Source organism: Primulina huaijiensis, chromosome 7, assembly GCF_012295235.1.
Source record: "Primulina huaijiensis isolate GDHJ02 chromosome 7, ASM1229523v2, whole genome shotgun sequence".
Taxonomy (NCBI): Eukaryota; Viridiplantae; Streptophyta; class Magnoliopsida; order Lamiales; family Gesneriaceae; genus Primulina; species Primulina huaijiensis.
This window is the reverse complement of record NC_133312.1, coordinates 21,056,047-21,078,969: the sequence shown is the minus strand read 5'-3', so window position 1 is coordinate 21,078,969 and position 22,923 is coordinate 21,056,047. Positions and strand designations below refer to the sequence as shown.

The 22,923-nt window shown below is 34.2% G+C and overlaps 1 protein-coding gene and 1 long non-coding RNA gene across 3 annotated transcripts; both read left to right on the top strand.

The window, feature by feature from the left end:
• The first annotated feature begins 331 nt into the window (after nt 1-331).
• Nucleotides 332-927, top strand: LOC140980536 (uncharacterized). The gene is made up of 2 exons (XR_012175965.1): nt 332-553; nt 727-927. It is a non-coding gene; the product is annotated as an uncharacterized lncRNA (long non-coding RNA).
• Nucleotides 928-5,606: 4,679 nt separating this feature from the next.
• LOC140981151 (NEDD8-activating enzyme E1 catalytic subunit-like) lies at nt 5,607-10,434 on the top strand. 2 transcript variants are annotated; one of them, XM_073447444.1, is made up of 10 exons: nt 5,607-5,788; nt 5,926-6,089; nt 6,414-6,616; nt 8,083-8,315; nt 8,397-8,459; nt 8,569-8,625; nt 8,827-8,948; nt 9,145-9,262; nt 9,982-10,318; nt 10,417-10,434. In XM_073447444.1, exons 1-9 carry the CDS (start codon nt 5,693-5,695, stop codon nt 10,267-10,269), a joined length of 1,344 nt encoding a protein of 447 aa, XP_073303545.1. In that variant the 5' UTR covers nt 5,607-5,692; the 3' UTR covers nt 10,270-10,318; nt 10,417-10,434. The 2 variants fall into 2 exon arrangements, with proteins under 2 accessions (XP_073303545.1, XP_073303544.1); XM_073447443.1 differs by lacking the exon at nt 10,417-10,434 and having other exon boundaries at nt 9,982-10,378.
• Nucleotides 10,435-22,923: the final 12,489 nt, after the last annotated feature.

Genomic DNA, 22,923 nt, shown 5'->3' with positions numbered 1-22,923 from the left:
ATAAATTGATTTTTGAATAATTATTTAATATCATTAATTATATAATAAATATATTATAGATACTAGTGGTAATTAAAAATATAAAAATAACACAAAATTATAGCCAAAATAAAATAAAATGATATGACAAAACACTTAAATATAGTTTATATTTTAAAGATATATCAAATTAATTTAAATTTTAAAAATAAAATTTAAAAAAATTAATATTTAATTGAGTATTTATTATTTATTATTTTTAAATATTTATTATCGATGATATATATATTAATATTGAAAAACTCTTTTATAAAGCTATATTCGAAAGCTTCGACCTTTTTTCGAAGGGGTCAAAATAACCACAGAAAGAGGACTCCAGAAGAGAAGAAGATGGCCGGAACGGCGATGAAGAACGCCATGAGATCGGCTGTGGTTGTTGCCGGAGCTCTTTCATTCGGTTACCTGACTCTGGTGTACGGAAGCCAGCACTTTTTAAAGCAACAGAGTGAAGGAGATCCCCGCCAATCCCTCTTTCCTCCCTCTACAACCAGAGATAAATTCGACGATTAGCTATGTAAATGCAAATTTCTTCTATTGTATTTTAGTACCTGTGATGGGTTTTCAAAATGGTTATTATTTACTCTCAGTGTTTTAGCTCATCAATCTTTGTGATTCCTTTTATTCGACTTGATGTATGTTTTCTGCTGATTGGATTTAGTCAAAATTTCTTGATTGTGGAATATCTAGGAAGGGTGTTTGGACATTTTCGCTATGAGTTTTGGAGCCCATTTTGGTGTGAAAAAGATGGTCATTGGTGTGTAAAGGAGTTGGCCTGGTTAAGAGGAAAGCTATTTCGAAATGAAGAGTTCGTTCATAAAGCTTTCAACATTCGCTCGAATGAGCTTTGTGTCATTGGATTTCATTGTAAAATTGACCAAGGAGTAGTGATATCCTAATGTTTAGATTGGGAATATTAGTTCTCTTTATATAAATGCAACAACACTTTGGAATGAGTTGATGATATGTTGAAATTGTAGTTGATAATGAACTATGTTCTGTTATAAGTCATGGAGTAGATCAATCTCCAATGAGTAGTTTTTTTATATGGAAAAGACTTCCTAACTCATGAGTCACTTTGATCCTGTAGAGTCGGTGCTCGATCATAGTATCATCCATCCATTAAGAACCCGACGCTAGGAGATAGCTCATTTTGGGTCATTTCCCCTCACCTATTAGTATACTGTGAAATACTTGTTATTAGTTTTTTATTAGACGAGATTTTACAAATGTTTCGAGAAGAGAACAAATAATTCTGAAAAGCGGTAAGGGCGATTGAAGATCTTAGAACTAGGAACCTCTTTCTGTTAAGTAGAAAGGAAACCAGGTCGAATAAATCAACTATTTCTTCTTCCCATGAGGTTTTTCACCCTATTGCATGTTAACCAAATTTTTATTGTGAACATGAGAATCATTATTGATGCCAAAACTGATTTAGCTTCTTGTCATGTCATTAATTTCGCTGTGGCGGTTTCTGCGACGAAAGCATTTAACAATTTAGACTTAATCATCACTATTAGTATACGTTTCGGTTCACCGTTTGTTGGATTATATATAATATATATTGGGTTGTGTGTGTTAATGAGATTTCCATGTAAGTGAATGGAAGGCGGGTTTGTCCCACATCGAAAAAATAAAGTCATATAAATGAGCTTATATTGTGTTACACTTTATGGAAGTGTAAAAAAGATTGGTCAACAAGCTCTCTCTCGTGCACGTCGGTGCAGGGGGTGCAAATCATGGGTCCGATTTGAACTGGAAAAGACTTGACTTGTGTGCAAACGTATGAGCGCAACCTGAGTGCGTCGAATGTCGGACCGATCAAGGCAAAAATCGCATAGCTAGTTGATGCCACATTTTACAAATTTTTTTCCTCAGAAGAGACCTTTTACATGTCTTTGAGATCTTTCACATGGTTTGACCGTCGGTGCTCCATCTACCTAGATGTTGGTGCTTCGGCTGCCCTCTTGATGGAAACCGTTCGTCTTTCGTATGACTGATGTCAGCGTGTATAAATAGGAGATGTGTCAAGGCCAGAAGACACCAGTAAACATCCACTCTCCCCCGGTTTTGCTTTCTGCAGCTACTGCTATCTTCCTGCTTCTGCTCGTTATGCTGATACAATTCAAGTACTATTTCGTTTACCAGTGTATTTATTTATGCAACATCACTCGGGTCTGCCCGTTGTATCTTGGGAAACAGACGTGATGTTGAACCCTCGAAGCACATACCAGAGGGGACGAATGTATTTTAAGGAAACTGTACTTGTTACAGACCTTGGTTTGGTTTTGCTTTTCCTTACACGATACTCATATTGTAAACAGTATGCTTATTCTGCTTTGTCTTCACGAGTTCACTTATATGATTTTGTTATCAGCATTTTCGCTAACACTGTTCACCCACGAAACTTTCTCGAAATTTTACCGTAGATTTGTCAATTCTAAGCCACCGTGAGGAGTTGGAGGGGATGGGACCTGAGAGAACATTATTGTTTTAATTGTTCAGACTTTAGCATCAATAATATTGTACTTCCAAGAATTTTGCCGATTGCATTAGCTGCTTCCACGACCATTAATGCTTCTTTCATGATTTATAATGATCCAAATGCACTTTAATGGATTGACTATCCATCTCACAACATGCTGGGGTTGTGGACGATTTTCGGAAATTAAAGCAGTTAGAAGTGTGAAATAATAGACTAGATGGCAAATTTTGTGGTATTTTTATTGTCTGTTCTTAGAATTGTCAGTGAAATATTCCATACACGTCCTGGACAGCTCTAAAAACTCCATCAAAGTCAGATATATCGCATTTACATGGATCAAGAACTCGAACTGGATGGCATTTTAGTCGTCATATCTTTCCCATTTTATAGAAATGATCGCTGGATTGCTTCTGTTGCGCCTCAGCAAATATTGGTCCATCCATTATGCGATGTGTCATCGGATCCGTTCGACATTTAGACTCTAGTAACTTGATAACACGAGCAGTTGTGATGCTTATGTAGGCACGATCATGTCGTCTGCGGGAAAAATGTTGGATTGGCTTTATTAAACGTTTTGGAATCTGAAGAAACCAGTAGTTTTAAGAGACGTGATTTGTGAATGCACGAGAGTGCTTGATCAACTTCTATTGAGCAGCCTTTGCTAGTTCGAGTTTGATATTTGTTAGTTCGAGTTTGATACTTGCCGATTGCATTTATTTTTGGCGAAACTTTCAAAATATAACGTCTTAAGTTAATATGATAATGTCATTAGCTTACTTTAAAGAAAATGTTATACTTCCCACTACACGATGCAAGTATCAAACTCGAACTAGCTAAGGTTACTCGTTAGAAGTTGATCAAACACTCTCTGTCATATTAAATAAAATATAATTATTTTATATAATATTATGTTTTTTAACTTTTTAAAAGAGCGTCATCGTGAATTTTAGTATATTGTTTTTCCGTAAATTGTTATTATTATGTATCTTAATTACAACTTCAATATAAATAATTTTTAACATGTTTTTAATAAATATATACAATCAAAATTATTTCATCTAATAAATGATAAAAATGTTGATTTTTTTAAAAAATATTTATCTATTGTTTCAAATTTTGATGAAAAAAATAATATATGATTTTTAGATATCTTTTTCTATTTTTTTTATTAGTAACAATTTCATTAAGTCAATCTAACGACAAAATGTTGTTATTCTTATTTACGCATTATCTCAAACGATATATACATTTTCATATGATAAATTTTTATAATAATATTTAAAATTTAAATATATTTATTATATTATATTAATAATTTTAATAATTAAGCAAACTCTAATAATTTTAATAATTAATTAAAATTAAAAATTAACAAGGTTGATTGTATGATGAAACGCACTGATAATGTTGATTGTATGATGAAACACACTGATCAAATTCTCCCATTAAAAGTCATAAAAAAGAGTAGGTCTCTTGTGAGACGGTCTCACGAATCTTTATCTGTGAGACGGGTCAACCCTACTGATATTCACAATAAAAAGTAATACTCTTAAAATAAAAAGTAATATTTTTTCATGGATGACCCAAATAAGAGATCCGTCTCAAAAAATACGATCCGTGATACCGTCTCACAGAAGTTTTTGCCCATATAAAATACTGAAAAATTGCCACAAACAGAAGTTTTTGCCCCTATAAAATACTGAAAAATTGCCACAAAAATCGTTTGCAACCCAAAAGAAAAAGAAGAAAAAAGCGCAATAAATAAATAGCGTAGGCAGCGTAAGTTTGAAGCCACCCTCAGCTTTAAAGCTTCATGTTCAGTGTTTCCATCTCAAGGCCATCGAGAAGTATCAGTACCACAAATTACATTTACAATAAAGAAATTTGTAAAAAGATTTTTTTTTTAAAAAAAAGGGAATATTAATTTGAAACAAATATTACAGTTTCTGAATTTTAGTTTTTCCTTAAAGAAAATAATATAATAATACTTAAAATCCAGAGTTTTTGTTATTTTTTTCTACGGAAAACGTTTTTCTCCGATTGATTTTAGATATTTTTTCGTTTCAGATTAAAAATTATTCCTATATAGTTATTGTTGTTGGTATTGTTTTTATTTTAAAATTGAATGGGAGAGTCAACAATTGATCAAACATTGTTTTTTAAAAAAATGACATTTAATGTGTATTTGAAGTTTGACCAAAGTTATATTTCCAAATCATTCAATTATATCAATTATATAAATATAAAAATATATATAATTTGAGTTTTATCTCTTTTTCTCACTCGTTACATCTATCTAATCTGATATGATATCATATAATACGAGAATTCTCTGGACTTTTGGTATCATGAGGTCATATTTTTTTATGTACCAAAATCACTCTTATTATATTACAAAAGTACTCAAAATTTATTTAATAAAAAATATAATAAAAACTTATTTTAGTAAATTTTTAACTTATCTAAAGCTAACATATTTTATACAATTTAAAAAAAATATTTTATATTAACTTTTAGATTATTATATAAAAAGGAAAAAACTATTTTATTATAATCATCTAAAAGTTTAAAAATAAATTTTTTAGTAATATTAAACATATTTTTATTATGTTTGATAATTATTTCAACACAAAAATTTTTGTGAGATGGTTCGACGAGTCAATTTTTTAATATTGATATCTTTTTTGAGTTACTCATAAAAAATATTACGTTTTATGCTAAAATATTATTTATTATTTTAAATATGAACAATATTAACTTATCTCACGAGTAAAGATAGATGATACGTAGACCTATTATTTTTCCAATTGTATAAGCCTAACTTGTGCAAACATTCACAAATAATAATAATAATGGCAAAAACTTGTATGAGGCGATTTCACAGATCGTATTTTGTGAGGCGTATATCTTATTTGGGTCATCGAAAAAGTATTACTTTTATGCTAAGAGTATTACTTTTTATTGTGAATATCGGTAGCATTGATCTGTCTCACAGATAAAGATTCATGAGACCGTCTCACAAGAGACCAACTCAATAATAATAATAATAACAATAATAAGAAAAATAATTCGCAAAAACTGTTAAAAACGGATCAAATTTTTTTGAAGTCATTTTCTTTCAACAAAACCGAAGGAAGATATAGCGCATTAAGGTTTACGCTCTGAGCAAAAATGGCATTGTCGCAGCCCAGCCGATCAAGAGATCTGGATAAGCTCCTCCTCCGGTCCGGACATCTTGTCGGCTCGACCTTTGAGCCCGGCTCTGAAGTAAATCTCTTTCTAGGCTCTTTTGGTGTTTTTCCTCTCGCTTAATTTCACAAACATTTGGCGTGTATATAGTTTTTCAAGTGTAGTATCTTTCTGATGACTTGTGATTTTACGTTTTCTCTTGCTAATGTGTGCAGTTAAGAGATGACATAAAAGAGTTTGTGAAAGTTTTGGTAGTTGGCGCAGGTGGGCTGGGCTGCGAATTATTGAAGGACTTAGCTTTGACTGGGTTTCGTAATCTAGACGTGATTGACATGGACCGTATCGAGGTCACTAACCTGAATCGTCAGTTCCTCTTCAGGTGCATTTTAATGTTAGTTTAATTTAATTGCAAAAGCTTGTGGTATTTTTGTGGCGTAGACATAAATAATCAAGCATGTTAGGAAACTAATGTGAAGTTTTTCAGCTGAACATGTTGCGTTTTAGTGGTTTGGTTGATTGAGGGGTGTAAATATTATTTCATATGTGATTATTTGGTTGCTGGGGCCTGGGCTGGCGATGTTACGTGGATACCCGGACTTCTATTTCTCAAAAAAATTGTGTGCAACGTTTGTAATATTAAGTTCATTGTTAAGACTGTTCACTTTGCTGAAAATTATTCGCAGCTATTAATTTTTTTATGCAGGCTTGAAGATGTAGGAAAGCCAAAGGCTGAAGTTGCTGCTAAACGAGTAATAGAAAGAGTTGGTGATGTAAATATCACACCACATTTCTGTCGCATTGAGGATAAACCATTGGACTTCTATAGTGATTTCAGCATAATTATCTTAGGTCTTGATTCAATTGAGGCTCGTAGCTACATCAATGCGGTGGCTTGCGGCTTTCTTGGTTTGATTCTATTTGTGCATTTCAGTTATACTATCATATCAGGTGCTATAAACATTTAAGTGCACATTGTTTCTTAAAAGTTGTGTCATTATAAAATGAGAAGCTTGAGGGTGCTATATCCTTCCAACTCATTAATTTCAATATTTTGCTGATTCTGTCAAGGTCTTCAATCTTCTAATTTATAGATACTGTTTGTTAGAAATTCATGTCTCCATTTTATGGCTGCCATGAGTGAGTGTGACATGTTTGTCCTTGGCTGGATTGGACACTGGACCTCTTACTATGGATAATTTGCAAGGTTAATTTGGTAGTCCATGTTTGATACCATTTTATTCATCAAAATCTGGACAAAGTATTTGCAATATTTAGAACAAAGTGAGCGCAAGTCCAAGAGGTATTTTCTCTATAGGACTGTCCTTGTCTAGCATTGGAAGAACTGAAACAAACATATTTTCTCAACATGTTAACTGTCTTTGATTGCTTAGTGCATGTCATATCCCTTGTAAAGTATGAACTAAGTGACTTGAGATTTTTGGGAGGAGATAAAGTGTAGACGACTTGAATGGACTAAAGCTTGTGTAATGACGGTGATTGTGATCAGCTTTGGTGGCATTGGTTTTTGTTGACTGGTATTTTTGGTTTGTTAAGAGGTTAAATAGGTGTCTAAGTTTGAGGTTATTAAAAAAATGATTTGCATTGTTATGGGATAAAGTTGTTTATTGATTGATGAACCATGTCCATGTTTTGTGATGGCAAAATATTGCATTCAATCTTTCAGAATACAATGAATTTTTAAAATCTCTTTATTTTATGTTGCTTTTGTTTTTTTTCCTCATTCAGTTACCATGTATTTTCTATCATTATTCAAACAATGAGATATGTGGCAAATAATCAAGAAAACAATGTTGGAAATGAGAAATAAGAATCAACTGAAAATTGGACCTCACACAATATATTCTTAGGTCCTTGTCTTGGTGCTTTTTTCTGATAGATATAAGTCCCATGGTGATTGACTGTCTGAATGAAAATCATTGTAATATTAAAAATCTAAGCATCTAAAAAAAATCAAAGTAATATCATTGTTCTGGCAATCTACAACACCTATGGTTTTCCTACCTATATTGAGTTTCTCAGAACACTAACTTTATGGCATATTTATAAAATCTGAACTTAATTTTTAGCAAAATGGTGGTTTCATTGCATTCTATCCCCATTGCTTCTCAGCCTACCCTCTTTCCCTGTACCCTGGTAACTTAGTACTATTCCTATGAAATATATGGAAATCCACCCTCAAACATGGGCACAGTAAATTTTCCACCCTCATATTCCACTAAAATTGGCTATTATGTAGGGTATTTAGTTCTTCCTAGGAGTATATCATCCGTTTGCAAAATATCTTGCACACAAAAGGAAGACAACCTTTCCTATATTAATGAACTTGAATTCTTTCTTCTTTAATTAACAAGAGTATAACTCCAATGACGAACCCGTCGAAGAAACTGTCAAACCTATGGTAGATGGTGGAACCGAAGGATTCAAGGGCCACGCCAGGATTATAATCCCAGGAACTACACCATGTTTTGAGTGTACCATATGGCTGTTTCCGCCTCAAGTCAAATTTCCTTTGTGTACTCTAGCAGAAACGCCTAGAACTGCTGCACATTGTATTGAATATGCTCATTTGATAAAATGGGATGAGGTGAGCATATCAGTGAATTTTATTTGTGTCTTTGTCATACCTTTGCATCACATGGTGAACATATATTTCACAACCGATCAGGTTCATAGTGGGAAATGTTTTGATCCAGATAATCCTGAACACATGCAGTGGGTTTATTCAGAGGTAAAAATCGCTGCATATCTATTGACTAGCAAATTGAAAAAAGATATTGAGAGATGTTTTTGTGATTTCCTTCCTCTGCTCCTTTGACTCGCATAATCCAATCTCACAGGCTGTCAAGAGGGCGGAGCTCTTTGGAATTCCTGGGGTTACATATTCTTTGACTCAGGTGAGCACTTTGATTTACATCCTTTACATTAGCTGCACATTTTTAAGGTTTAAATGCTATAAGGGTTACTTACATAGCTCTAATCATTTTTTAGCTCGTGAAAAAATAATTTAATTATTATCTTGCATATAGTGTTCTAATTCTTATGTGTTTCGGCTGTTTAGGTTATATCAGTTCTTTAGTTATTTATTTTGCTTACAGGGTGTGGTGAAGAATATAATTCCAGCCATAGCTTCTACAAATGCTATTATCTCAGCTTCATGTGCCTTGGAAACCTTAAAGATTGTTTCTGGATGTAGCAAAACATTGTCAAATTACTTGACGTATGGCATCTTTGACTTCGGGATTTTGTTCTAGTTAAAGTGACAATTTTTTAAAGTAACTTGAAATGCCTTCTACAAGTTTACCTGATCCGCCAATGTCCATCGGCTATGAAGTCCTGTTTTGTTATTTTTCTTGAATTGATGTGGTTTCTTATTGTTAATACCTATCAATTAGTAACTACTGTTTTTTTCGCAGGTATAATGGAGTTGAAGGTCTCCATACCAAAGTTACAGAGTTTGTAAAGGACAAAGACTGTCTTGTTTGTGGTCCTGGTGTTCTTATTGAGTTGGAGAGGTCTATTACTCTAAAAAAGGTGAGTCTCTTCTTTAGCTTCTTGGTTGCTTAATTACATTTATCTTAATGATTAAAGTTGTACATGTTGATTTAATTCATTTTGCAATTAAGCTTGTTTGATAAAATTGATGCTGCGTGTTTTAAAGCGTCCAAGAATTTGCTCAACCCTCTTTAGGTCACACATCTTCTTTTTGTTATAGCTAGACTAAATTGAATTCATTCCATGTCATCTTTTGAAAATTATAATTGGATTCTAATGCTTAAATATTGATTGCCTAGCTGCCATGTCCTGATTATTACAATGATGTTTTTGTTTTGTTGTTTACATCTTCTTGACATGTTACTGTGATGTTCTCAGCCCTGTGAATCTTTGGGACCCATTTTTCCGGCATGCTTCTAACATTCCTCTCAAAAATGAATACTTCATGGCCACTAAAATAAGGAAAAGTATTTCTCAGCCAAGAGTAGCAATAACATTCACATTAAATTAGAGTGTTTTCTTGTTATATATTAGTTAGAAGATGTTGACCTACCAGTATGTATGATTTTGGCTAAATTACATCTAGTATTATTTATATGCATATCCAAATTCGCTAAATTAAGATTTTAGCCCTTTCTTTTGTGGAACATCAAGCAAATCTAGTTTGTAAAGACTGAAAATTATTTGTTTGTTTGCCAAACTTATTCCACATTTTTGGAGCTCCTAAGTTGATTCTTTTTCTTTTTGTGTTGCAACAGTTCATGGATCAACTTGAAGGCCATCCTCGACTTCTACTCACTAGAGTAAGTGCAACTCATAGAGGGAAGAATTTGTACATGCAGGCACCTCCTGTACTAGAGGAGATGACCAGATCAAATCTAGATTTACCCTTATTTGAACTAATGGGAAAAATCTCCAAAGATATCATCCATGTAATTGGTATGTCTGGAAAAGGTGACAAGAAACAGTCATGCTTGAGGAAATTACGTCTTGTGTTTAAAGGTTTCGATGGAGTTGCAGGTATCGATATGGCTGGTGGTGCATAGCTCTCAATACCAAATTGTAATGGGTTGCTCAATGTTTTAAGAGATCTAGGTATCTATCAAGACAATTTGACTAAATATAATAATATATTAAAGATATATTTGTCATTTATCACTTAAATTTTATTCTTTGTTTATTATTGTGGTTAGATGGATCAACACATGAGTCGACATTGCTTCAGCGACATGAGGTACATCTATTGTGGTGCTAAGAAATTCCAATTTGAGTCGCCAAATTTTTGATGCGATAATGTCAAGATAAAACTCGCAGTTACAGAGGTGCTAACTGATATGATCAATTTATTCACGGACTATAAATCAACAAAAGCTACGCAATTTCTGAAAAATGTGCGAGCTTACAATAGTATCTTCGTCTTCACATGAACGTTAAGATTGATAAATAACTAGTTTCTTCGAGTCAAAATGTTTACACTTTTAGAACCTTAAACCAAATATTTTACAATCTTCCGTCTCTAGTGTTTAATGAAGGTTGATCTTCTCATTTCAAATTATATTTATGTGATATTTAGGATGAACTAAATAGTAGAGTGCATATAATGGACAAAACTCATATTGATGAAGATATATGAAAGTCATGAGAAATAATACTTATCCGGAATTGTTGCGGAGGATAAATGATTTCAGAAACCCTTGCAAAAGCTCAACAAGTCAGGTAATTCAACAAAAACGTCTCAAACCACATCGACGAAAGTAAGAGGGCAACAAAATAAGTTCAAGCTACTAAATCTCGGAGCAAGAAAATAATTGAGAGTAATCGTAATAAATGCAAGAGGAAGCGTCCCACTTAGAGAGAGAATCTCTCCCTTCTCACTAAAATGATAAGGAGTGGCGCGATTTTGCTCTTGATTCCTGTTTGAATCTCGTTCTTTGCTACTGATTATTCTCCTTACTGCTGGTTAGATCTACGGTACTGGTACCATTTCTCTAAGTATTTTGGTCTATCGGTGGGCGATTCTCTCTCTTCGATTTTATCTCTTGCGCACTAGGGTTCATCGATTGTGTGATTTTCAGTTGCTGGTCTAGTGCGTTCAATTTGTCTGCTGTTAGTGACGATTACTCACCCCATCCTACTCAGCTGTGTGGGATTACCAGATTATAGTAGTTACAAACAACTCTGTGCGATTGAAATCGCATCTTACCACTCACTGCCGCCTAAGTGTTTGTGAAATTGTCTCTATGAGTACTTCGGGCACTAAGACTGATGGTAATGATGTGCAGCTGAACAGTAATGCTATGCCTATTGAGTTGCTTAATGAGCAAAGTATTGATGATCAGACCAAGCTTGGGCATAATGATGATTGCAATGTCAATGCGAATCAAGATGCAGCTCACTATCGGCCCAACTCGCAGAAGGGCACTGCTGGTGGTGATTTTAGAAAACCCCGAGCATCTTATGCCAGTTTATTCAAGAATTACAGGATGGCTAAGGTTAATTATAAGCTGGACTTCATGGAAACAGGTACTTCTAAACTGAAATTTGGATTGGATGTTATTGATTCAATTGAGAAAACCTATGGCATTTGCTTACTGGGATACGTCATTAGTGGTAAACCACATACTGCTGCATTATTTGATTTGGTCAGGAGATGGGGAAAAGATATACACTTCCAAACACATGATAGTGGATGGATTGTATTCACCTTTCCTAGCGAAGAAGCTAAAGAGAGAGTATTGAATGGTGGATCTTATATGGTTTTTGGGTTTCACTTATTCCTCAAAGAAATGCCGAGATGCTTCCGATTTAGGGAAGATGATATGAATTCAATATCATCTTGGGTTCAAATACATGGATTACCACCAGATTGTTGGAATTATCACATTTTGAGTATGTTGGCTTCTAGGGTTGGCAATCCAATTCATATGGATATGCTTACTCATGACAGGAAACGTGTCAAATATGCTAGAGTGTTGATTGAGGTTGATACTACAAAGCCAAGAGTCATAGAGTTTGAAGTTGAACTACCAATTGGTGATGTCAATATAAAATTTGAGTATGAACAGGAGCTACCAATATGTGATATTTGCCATCTTGTTGGTCATATTACTGGCAACTGCAACAGAAACATAAATCCCAAGGGCACGGGTAGGGAAGCTACTGAGGAGAACATTGTTAAGAACAATAAGCGCAACAGATCTGGTAGCATAGTCTGGAGAATGAGCAACTCCAGGGGGCGCTCTCGTGTGGGCAGAAGTTACAAGCGTGCTCCTCCCCGTCATGTTTCTAAAAATCAGAATGTTAATGAAGGTACCAACCAACCAACTGTCCATCATGTTGGCAATCAAAGTGGGCAGAAAGAAATTGTTGATGACCCTGTAAAGGGTGCAGAAAGTACAGCTCAAGATCTTCCCAATAAGGATACAAATGGTAAAATTGATAAAGGAAAGGCCCCTATGCACAATGATGATCCTGTCAAGGGTGCAGAAAGTACAGCTCAAATTCTTCCCAACAAAGATACAAATGGTAAAACTGATAAAGGCAAGGCCCCTATGCACAAACCAGCTGCTGGAAATGACAGGGCTCAAGCAGATGTTGATGGTTATGAAGTGGTTTCGAACAAGAAGAATAACAAAAAGAATAAGAAGAAAGGGAGTAACACAATTAATGAACAACAAGAGATGATGAAACAAAGGGCAGCGTTCTTCGAAGATATGGAAGACAGAAACTCTTGTGATACGAAATATGTCAACAATGAAAACAAGAATGCTAGGTATTTTGGGAATCAAGAAAAGGGGCGGCAACCCGAAATTGCCTCCAAGTTTTAATGAAGCTAGCATGTTGGAAGATTAGAGGTTTTCACAAACCTCTAAAATAGAGGAGTGTGCAAGGTATACTGGCCACTCACAAACTTGATATTTTTGGGATTTTGGAGTCTAAATTTCAGGAAAAATACCTACTGAATTTCATAAGGATTCGATGCTCAGGTATGAGTTATGTTCATAATTTCTCTACTAACAACAAGGGTAGAATTTTTGTTCTTTGGAACCCACTCAAAGTTCGTGTTAATATCTTGGGAACAACGGCTCAATGCATCCATGTCAATGTTATTTGTTTAGTTACTAATAACAAGTTTTGTGCATCATTTGTGTATGGGTTTAATACGATTGTGCAAAGACGAGATCTTTGGGCTGATTTGCAATTATTTGGTAGTACATGTGACTATCCGTGGATTTTGATGGGATATTTCAATAATGTATTATCACAAAATGAGAAAAAAGGTGGATTGCCAGTCAAAAATTACGAAACAAAATATTTTGTGGATTGTGTATCATCTTTGGATTTGGTTGATCTTCAGTCTACAGGTTGCTTCTTCACTTGGTTGAGCCACTCTGTCTGTAGTAAGCTGGATCGTGTGTTAGTGAATCAAGCTTTGCTTTCTTCAAATTTTGATGGGTTATCAGATTTTCTAGCTCCGGGTTGTACATCAGATCATGCTCTTGCTATCATTTCGGTACTAGAACAGAAAAAACAAAGTCCTAAGCCATTCAAGTTCTTCAACATGTGGACACTTTGTGATGATTTCCACATCCTTATCTCATCTAAATGGAATTTTAGTGGGCATGGTACAGCTCAATACATGCTAAAACATAAATTTAATGCACTAAAGAAGCCTCTTCAGAACCTTAACACATACAATTTCAGCAACATCTCGGCACGTGCTACTGCTATGAAAACTAAGCTGGAAAATTTGCAAATGATTTTATTGAAAGATGGGGTCATGGCAGCTGATTATGTTGAAATAAAAAGACGCACTGAGAAGATGTTAGAGGCTGAAAGAATGTTCATATCTCAAAAAGCGAAAATCAATTACTTGAAACAGGGGGATCGCTGCACTAAATTTTTCCATGATTTGATAAAAAGAAACAACAAAAGGAATGCAATCTTGACAGTTACAAGAGAAGATGGCAGCTTATGCTCTGACACAGAAGGGGTAGCCAAATGTTTTGTGGAACATTACAAGGGTTTGTTGGGAACCAATATGGACAGAGACATTCTCGATGATGGCATGTTCGAAGAGGGACAGTTAGTTAGCGAAAATGAATGGGATGGGCTCACTAAGCAAGTTACGGTTGCTGAAATTGAGCTAGCTTTGCATGAAATAGATGATGATAAAGCACCGGGACCGGATGGGTTTGGTGCTAAATTCTTCAAAAGTTGCTGGAATTTGATGAAAGATGATGTGTGCAAAGCCGTTTTTGAATTCTTCACAAATGGGAAACTACTCAAACAGTGGAACCATTCTATCATCGCCCTTGTGCCAAAGAAAGCTGTTTCGAGTACAGTCAAAGACTATCGGCCTAGCTCTTGTTGTACGGTATTTTACAAAATCATTTCAAAGTAATTGTTAATAGGTTGACTGTTTGTTTGGGTGATCTTGTAGATGGGGCACAAGCTGCGTTCATCCAGGGGCTATCTATTGTAGATAATATCCATCTAGCCCAAAAGTTGATGCGCAAATACGCACGCAAGCGTGGATCTCCGAGGTGTATTCTCAAGATTGACTTGGAAAAGGCTTATAACACAGTTGACGGGGGTTTTCTACACGATGTTTTGTTATCTTCGAAGTTCCCTTGCAGATTTGTTGATTGGATTATGGAGTGCGTCACAACGACGTCGTATTCTATTGTGATTAATGGGCACTTCCGAGGTAGGCGTGGACTTCGACAAGGTGACCCATTATCTCCTCTTCTGTTTACTTTATGTATTGAAGTTCTGTCTAGAACGCTGAAACGAATGTCTCGGTCCACAAGCTTCACCTTTCATCCAAAATGTGCCAACCTAAGATTAACTCATTTAGCATATGCTGATTATTTGCTTTTATTCTCGTATGGGGATAGACATAGTGTATCGATGATTAGGCAATGCCTACATCAGTTTCGTAACATGGCTGGTCTTCGCATGAATTCCTTGAAATCTAACAGCTTTATGGCTAGCATTGATGAGTATAACAAGCAAGATATCTTGAACATCACTGGCTTCTCGATTGGGACACTACCTTTCCGATATCTTGGGATACCAATTGCGGCGAAGAGATTATGTGCAGCAGACTATACTGATCTTATTGACAACGTAACTAGGAAGTTGAGTTCATGGCCAAGAAAATCATTATCTTATGCGGGGAAAATTGAGTTGATCAGATCGGTTATACAAGGTATTGAATGCTTCTGGCTGTCCATTTTACCTATCCCAAGTTGTGTGATAAATTCTATACACTCTATTTGTCGCAAATTTGTTTGGCCTACAAAACATCCGCCCATTGCATGGTCTATGTTATGTAAGCCACTCGAGGATGGGGGATTGGGTTTGAAAGATTTGAAGGCTTGGAACCGTGCATTGCTTGCTAAAACATTGTGGAACATCCATTCGGAGAAGCAAAGTTTGTGGATTAAATGGGTTAATCAGGTTTACAGTTGTTTCGGTGGTGTGTGGAATTGGAGTGGGAAGCATGATGACTCACCATTAATCAAGAACATTTTGAGCATTAGAAATGACATCGTTACAATTGAGGGTGGCAAAGATGCTGCCATTGCTCGACTTCGAAGTTGGTTTGGTCAGAGTGGGGGCCTCTCAAGAGCATATCACTACTTTGTGCGCTCAAAAGATGTGTGGCCGTGGAAACCACTGTTGGCTAAGAGTTGAATCCTACCGAAACATCGATTTGTTCTTTGGTTGGTTGCCCACTCGAAGCTTATGACACGGGATAGAATGGGCTTTCTTCCAGATCGTAGCTGTGTTCTTTGCAAGGATGATCTTGAAACGGTACATCACTTATTCTTCTCTTGCAAAATTTCGAAGATTATTTGGAATAATGTGCGCAATTGGCTTGACATGAGGAAGAACATGGCAACTCCGAATTCAATACTTACAGCCTTCCGAAACAACTACAAAGGGACATCCAATTTAGCGAAAATGAGAATCACAGCACTATCTGCAACAGTTTACCAGGTTTGGAATCTTCGGAACATGGTAGTTTTCGACAATGAGACGCATAATGTTAATGCTATTTTCATGAAGATTAAGATTCATACATACCGTTGTGTTCCAGAAGCGACTAATGTGTTGATGTAGGTTGATATGTGTTAGTGGTTATGATGGATGTATGGTATGTTTGTGATTGGTATTTAGTCTATCTCTTGGAGATGCCCAGTGTATTTGTATTACTAACTTTTTACCTATTTTAATGGATTCAATTCATTAAAAAAAAGAAAATAATTGAGAGTCAAAATAATAGTTAAAGTCTACTACACATAATTATTTTACGCAACAATCATCGTAACATCACGTATAACGCACGTGCTACTTTCTGATTATTATGAGAAGGGGTGAGGGTCCTTCAAATCTTGAGAAACAAGGGGCTGAATCTGTCTGTGATTCTCAATCCATACGAAGGGATTCCCATTACTTTATTCTATCCAAATGGTGTGGAGCCTATTGATTCTACTACTCATCCCTCATTTGTCACTTCCACAACCCCGCAATTCTACACCAAATCTAAACCACTGTTCCGCCAATGCATTGAACGGTTTTGCGAATCATTTTTCTGGTCAATCAAGTTCACAACCTTAAAAATCAAAGCTTTGTCCATTTTTCTTACCAAAAATCTAAAAATATTTAAAAAAAATTTATCATCCCAAAATATCAAAATTTGATTTTGAACCTATGTAGGAAACATTATGTAAAAATTTGTGTGAGACGGTCTCACGAGATTTTGTGAGACGGATCTTTTATTTGGGTCATCTATGAAATAGTATTACTTTTTATACTAAGAGTATTATTTTTTATTGTGAATATCGGTAGGGTTGACCCGTCTCACAGATAAAGATTCGTGAGACCGTCTCACAAAAGACATACTCGAAACATTATCTCAATTTAGGCCGGTTTTAGGCTCTCTTTATGTAGATAGATATCACGTGACTAGATTCTTTCTCAATCATCCACACAATTTGATCGAATTATAATATAATTGTAAAGCTGGTGATACCACTAACTCATCACATTATTTTTTAAGAAAAACATTGATTATATAATTTAAGTTTTTAGTTTGGAACAATGTCTCGAGTTCAGATTACACCATTTTCCACCTCGGACAAAAAAAATTATGTTTCTACTCTATTTATAGATCCCAAATTACATATTGAAACCAAGAATTCTTGAGTAAATAAATGCATAATTCAATTTGGTATACAGATTGAAATGATTAATGATGCTGGCATAGCCGTACTTAGGCCAAAGAGGTCACCGCCTCGGGGCCGGTTTTGGAAGGGTCCAAAATTATTATTATTTTATTATTATAATTATATGTTGAGTTGATCACACAATAAAATTTTTTTAGTTCAATATTAATTCATAAAAAAACCAATTTGAATATTTTTTTTAATAATTGATTAAGTCCGATTTTCTCTCGAGTTCGGTTTGAACAATTTAAACAATATCAAGAAAGTTTTGGGTTTTATTGAATTTGAAAAATTAAATAGTGAGCATTTAATTAGTTTGATGTGGTATTATATGAAGCTTCGATAATCTTGAATCACAATGGACATTTTACATTAACTGTTGTTCAAAGTTGATGGTCGTTAGATGCTATTCAACAAATTATTAAAACCAATTGATATGTTACAATGTTTGAAAAACACTAAGTTTTTTATTCTCAAATACTTGTGTTGTTTGACAATACGGAATGATTTATTCTCAAATACTTATGTTGCCCGTAAGATTTTGTTATTCATATCACGCATAACTCACCAGCAGAAAATTATCGAAATTGAAGTTAATAAAAAAATATTTGTAATAAAAAATGTTATATTACAAATTAAATTAGCTAGGTGTGTTGTAAATTGACAAAGAAATGAAACGACAACTGAACTATACTGATTTGATAAATATTTTCAAGTTTAAAACAAATAGATGAGTATTATTTATGTAATCATTTCAAATATATGTTGACTTGTTATTAATGTAATACGTTGTTTATGGTCATATAATGTATTTATGTATTGCTCATTGTATTTGTCATTTACAAAATTTTTCTATTATTTTCCGCAATTAGATAGCATTTTTTACTTTTCGCCTAGGCTCCGTCGAACACAAGTACGTTTCTGGATGCTGGAAACGGACCCAGCCAACTGCAAGATTCAGACATAAACAACTCGTCAGGTTCTTTGTCCCCAAGTATTCTAGCGGCTGAGTCAAAATGGTATTACCATGACTCGAAAATTGGCAAGATGATATTACTTGATAATCCGTACTCGAAATATATAATTTTTTTTTAAAAAAATAAATGATGTAATAACCCTTTTTTCCAATTTCGATTATAAGTCGATGATATGAATAAAATTATTCATTTCTCGTACCCTAAAAAATGGAAATCTTGATTTCATTGAATAGTATAACTAGTGGATGTGATAATAATTAAAGAAAAGTTGTAAAAAGTGGTAGCAAATTCACAACCAAGTGTACATATAATGTAATCTATCTTTGGGATCAGATATCTGGATTGTGGGTCATTTTCTTTGCTTGCTCCTTCTCATCCCCACAACTAGATCATGATAATAACAATAATAATATTATCATGTATGATTGAATTCATGCACACACTTGCACACACTATGTGGGGTTGTAGATATATGATCAGATATGTTTAATGAGTATTTATATTTATATTTATATATGAGATTTAACATGGATTTCATCACTATCTCTAATTTAAGCAGTCAATTAATGTGTGAAATTAGATATTATAGATGTTGATCTTCAATTTGAGGGTAAAGAATGAAATCACATAATCCTCATGTATGTCGACAATGAACTCTTAACGTTGAACAAAAAATTTTAGACGGAATCGAGAAGGCAAAAACTTGTGTGAGACGGTCTCACGAGCCGTATTTTATGAGACAGATATCTTATTTGGGTCATCCATAAAAAAGTATTACTTTTTATACTAAAAGTATTACTTTTTATTGTAAATATCGGTAGAGTTGATCCGTCTCACAGATAAAGATTCGTGAGACCATCTCACAAGAAACCTAATCAATCGAGAAACAATGTAAAACTTTAAAGATATAATTAGCACACGTAAAAACTGAGAATGAGTACAGATTATAAAGATACAAGTATGAATTATCCCATAAAAGCACGATATACATCAATATTATGGTTTTGATTTTTAGATTTTTTCGAGAAAATTGCAATTTTCGTCTATATTGTTGGATGCAACCAAAGTCCCACATTGGAAGATTTAGAGAAAGATCATGGGTTAATAAAGATGGAATGATATCTCCAAAATGGAGTATGAGGCCTTTTGGGTGGTTCCAAAAGCAAAACCATGAGGGTTAAAACTCAAAGTGGACAATATCATACCATTGTGTAGGTATCCGGATTCCATTGGTCCTAACAAGTGGTATCAGAGTCATGGTCTAGATCGAGCCGTGTGGGTAGAATCCTCGATACCTAAACGAAAGAGGTGAGAGCTCCCTGAAAAAATCCTTGATTAAAAACTCTCGAGGTGGTTTATGCTCTCAGTATTCATGTAAGGCGTGCGCTCCAACGCAGTGAAGTGGAGTAACCTCGATTGGAGGACGAATAAGGCTTGAGGGGAGGCTCGGACCATGAGAATAATAGTAGAACTTCGTTTGAGGGGAGGATTGTTGGATGCAACCAAAGTCCCACATTGGAAGATCTAGAGAAAGATCATGGGTTAATAAAGTTGGAATGATATCTCCATTGGTATGAGGCCTTTTGGGTGGTTCCAAAAGCAAAACCATGAGGGTTAAAACTCAAAGTGGACAATATCATACCAGTGTGGAGATATCCGAATTTCATTGGTCCTAACATATATGTTGTCAAAATTTGGTATTGATAGTGTATTTTGGATCCTCCCAAACCGAGTAAGAACTTTAGGACATAATGACCAACTGAATTTCATGACCCCATCAACCCACATGCCCCGCCCCATACACTCCCTACTCTATTTTATTCTAATCTCTTAGCTTTTTCTTGTCTATTTAAAACACTTGAGCATCACATTCAACACAGAAAAACAGAAAGGGTATGGTACAGAATTCAAGTAAGATTCCTCATATATTATCTGCTCTTTTTGCAACTTCTTCAACCTTTTAATTTTCAGTACAAAAAAAAACACACACACATGGAAGCATCTTTCGAAGTAGAGGACGATGTGTTCTTTGCAGATTTGAGCAAGCAAATCTCTCTACTTATCATGGATGACGATGAAGAATCTCTGGTTCACTGTCCTTCAGTAAATCTACAGGTAAGCGTGTTTTGTCTACATTCAAAACGTAGTGTTTGAGCTTGCTGATGTCGAAATCTCCTTGTGTATATTTTCTATTGTCGGTATTCATATTTTTCATTTCATATCTTTGTATATAGTATAGTACATGACTAACTTCGTTTGCGGGCACAAAATTCACATTCCCTTTTCAATTTTCTTGAAAATCTCCAGGCTTTTAACCAAGTAATTAGGCCCTCAACACAAGCAACACTTCTTGGCCATGATCAACAGTCACAAATTAGAAGAGAATTTAGCAAAGGGACTGGAGTTTTTATCCCTCGTTCGACGAAGAATCTGAGGAGGAGGAACAAATCCAAGCAAGGAAGATTCAATGCCAATTATAAGTACCAAAGGCCTAATCTAGATTACCCCAACGCAAGAGGGATAGTCCCTCATTTGAAGTACAACAACAACAATAACAACGTTAATCCATCTTATGATTCAATTAACCCAAGGAGATTTGGAGTATGATATTGCAAGAGATTATCATGTGTTGTCATAATTATTTATCGATTATTATACGATGAATAATTCAGGATATGTATGTACATAGATTATGTGCAAGGAATTGATGATTAAGATTCCGTGTAATAATTGTTTTGGCTAGAGAGGAGAGGTGTTTCACTTAAGGTGCATGATCAGTGCCTCTCTAATTAATTTGTGATATATATTGGAAATTATGTTGTTTCCTATTAATTTTAGGGTTCATGTTGGTAGTATTGGCTAGCTTGTAATTTTTATTTAATACAAAATATAGTTATTATCAAGGTTCTAAAAAGCTTGAAGCGTCCGTAGCGCGGATATCGAGCTCTAAGCTTTTCAAGCTTAAGCAAGATTAACACGGACTTAAGCGCGAAAACATATTTTTTATCTTAAATGTAATTGTAATTATCGCAAACCAATAAATAGATAAAATTATACATAAATATGATAAATTTAAGTCTGATGCATTAATTTTCATATTTATAAAAACATAAAAATCTCAAAATTACAATGGTTATTTGTTTTTGCAACTAAACAACATTAAAAAATACTAAATATTTGTCAAATCATTGTCAGACACACTTAATCATAATTAAAATTAAAAATAAACATCTAAATTATAAACTTAATTTATTATTTCAAAATAAAAAGAAATACTTTCAAAATAAAAAATCTAAAAATAAACAGATCCGATTAATTGTGTTTAAATACGCTTAATTAAATGTCTTATTTACGTTTAATTATACAGTTTGATCGTTTTTTCTCCGTTTTTCTTTGAAACAAGGTGTTTTTGTCGAGCTTCAAGCTTAAGCACACTTAAGCGGAGCTTTTTTAGAACACTTGTTATTATATTGATTCTTGCCTAAATTTATTCCATGTAACTAAAATATTTTCGGGTTTTGTTTGTATCGATGAGTTTCAAATTCTTTGACTTGTTATAAATGGTAAAATTAATGGTCTATATTAAGTCAAACTATTTCAGTAGCAATTGATATGGATTTATATAGGTTTTTGACATTTAGATGTTAACAAATATATCTCTCGTACGTGTTAGTTTTTGTCATTGATAAGACTGGGAAATGTCAAATACTATAAATTTAGGATAGGTACGTGTATTATTTTAAATATACTCAAAATATGTGTTACTTGAAATTTGTTGTTCAAATCATTTTCTAAAATGACAAAAACTTGTGTGATATAGTCTCACGGATCGTATTTTGTGAGACAGATCTCTTATTTGGGTAATCAATGAAAAAATATTACTTTTTATGATAAAAATATTATTTTTTATTGTGAATATCGATAAGGTTGACCCATCTCACATATAAAGATTCGTGAGATCTTCTCACAAGAGACATATTCTTAGTGAAATGTAAATTATCCCATCAAATAATTTAAAAATCAACTGAAAAAAAGTAGGGTCTGGCTTGGTCTGGTCTGGTCTGCAATGGGTGTTTCGGGGGGCCTTTTGGAGTTGGAAAGATAGTCATGCATTGGTGACACTTGATTGAGATTCACTTTATTGATTTTAATTGTATAAAAAGTATTATATAATTTGGTGTTCTTTATTGTTTAAATAAATAAATTAGGCCGGTGGAGTGAGAGAGTATTGGGGGTTACAAAGAAACATAAATTATACTAGTTACTATACACACTGATGCGTGTGTTGAAATTAAAAAAAAAACAAAAACAAAAGTGTAATATTAATATCATATAAGGGTAAAATTGAAAAAAAAAGTTGATGTCCTCTCTATGTAGTTATTGTAAGGCCCGAGATTATATCACCTTAATCCGAGATTATTTAATTTACGAATTTTGGAATGATGAATTAGATTCCACGGTTTTTTTGTAATTAAGTAGGATTGAA

Coding starts and splice junctions, on each gene's coding strand:
- LOC140981151 (XM_073447444.1), top strand. CDS start 5,693: ATGGCATTGTCGCAGCCCAGCCGATCAAGAGATCTGGATAAGCTCCTC. Junction 6,617..8,082: donor GGTGGCTTGCGGCTTTCTTG/GTTTGATTCTAT, acceptor TTAATTAACAAG/AGTATAACTCCAATGACGAA. Junction 8,460..8,568: donor TGCAGTGGGTTTATTCAGAG/GTAAAAATCGCT, acceptor CCAATCTCACAG/GCTGTCAAGAGGGCGGAGCT.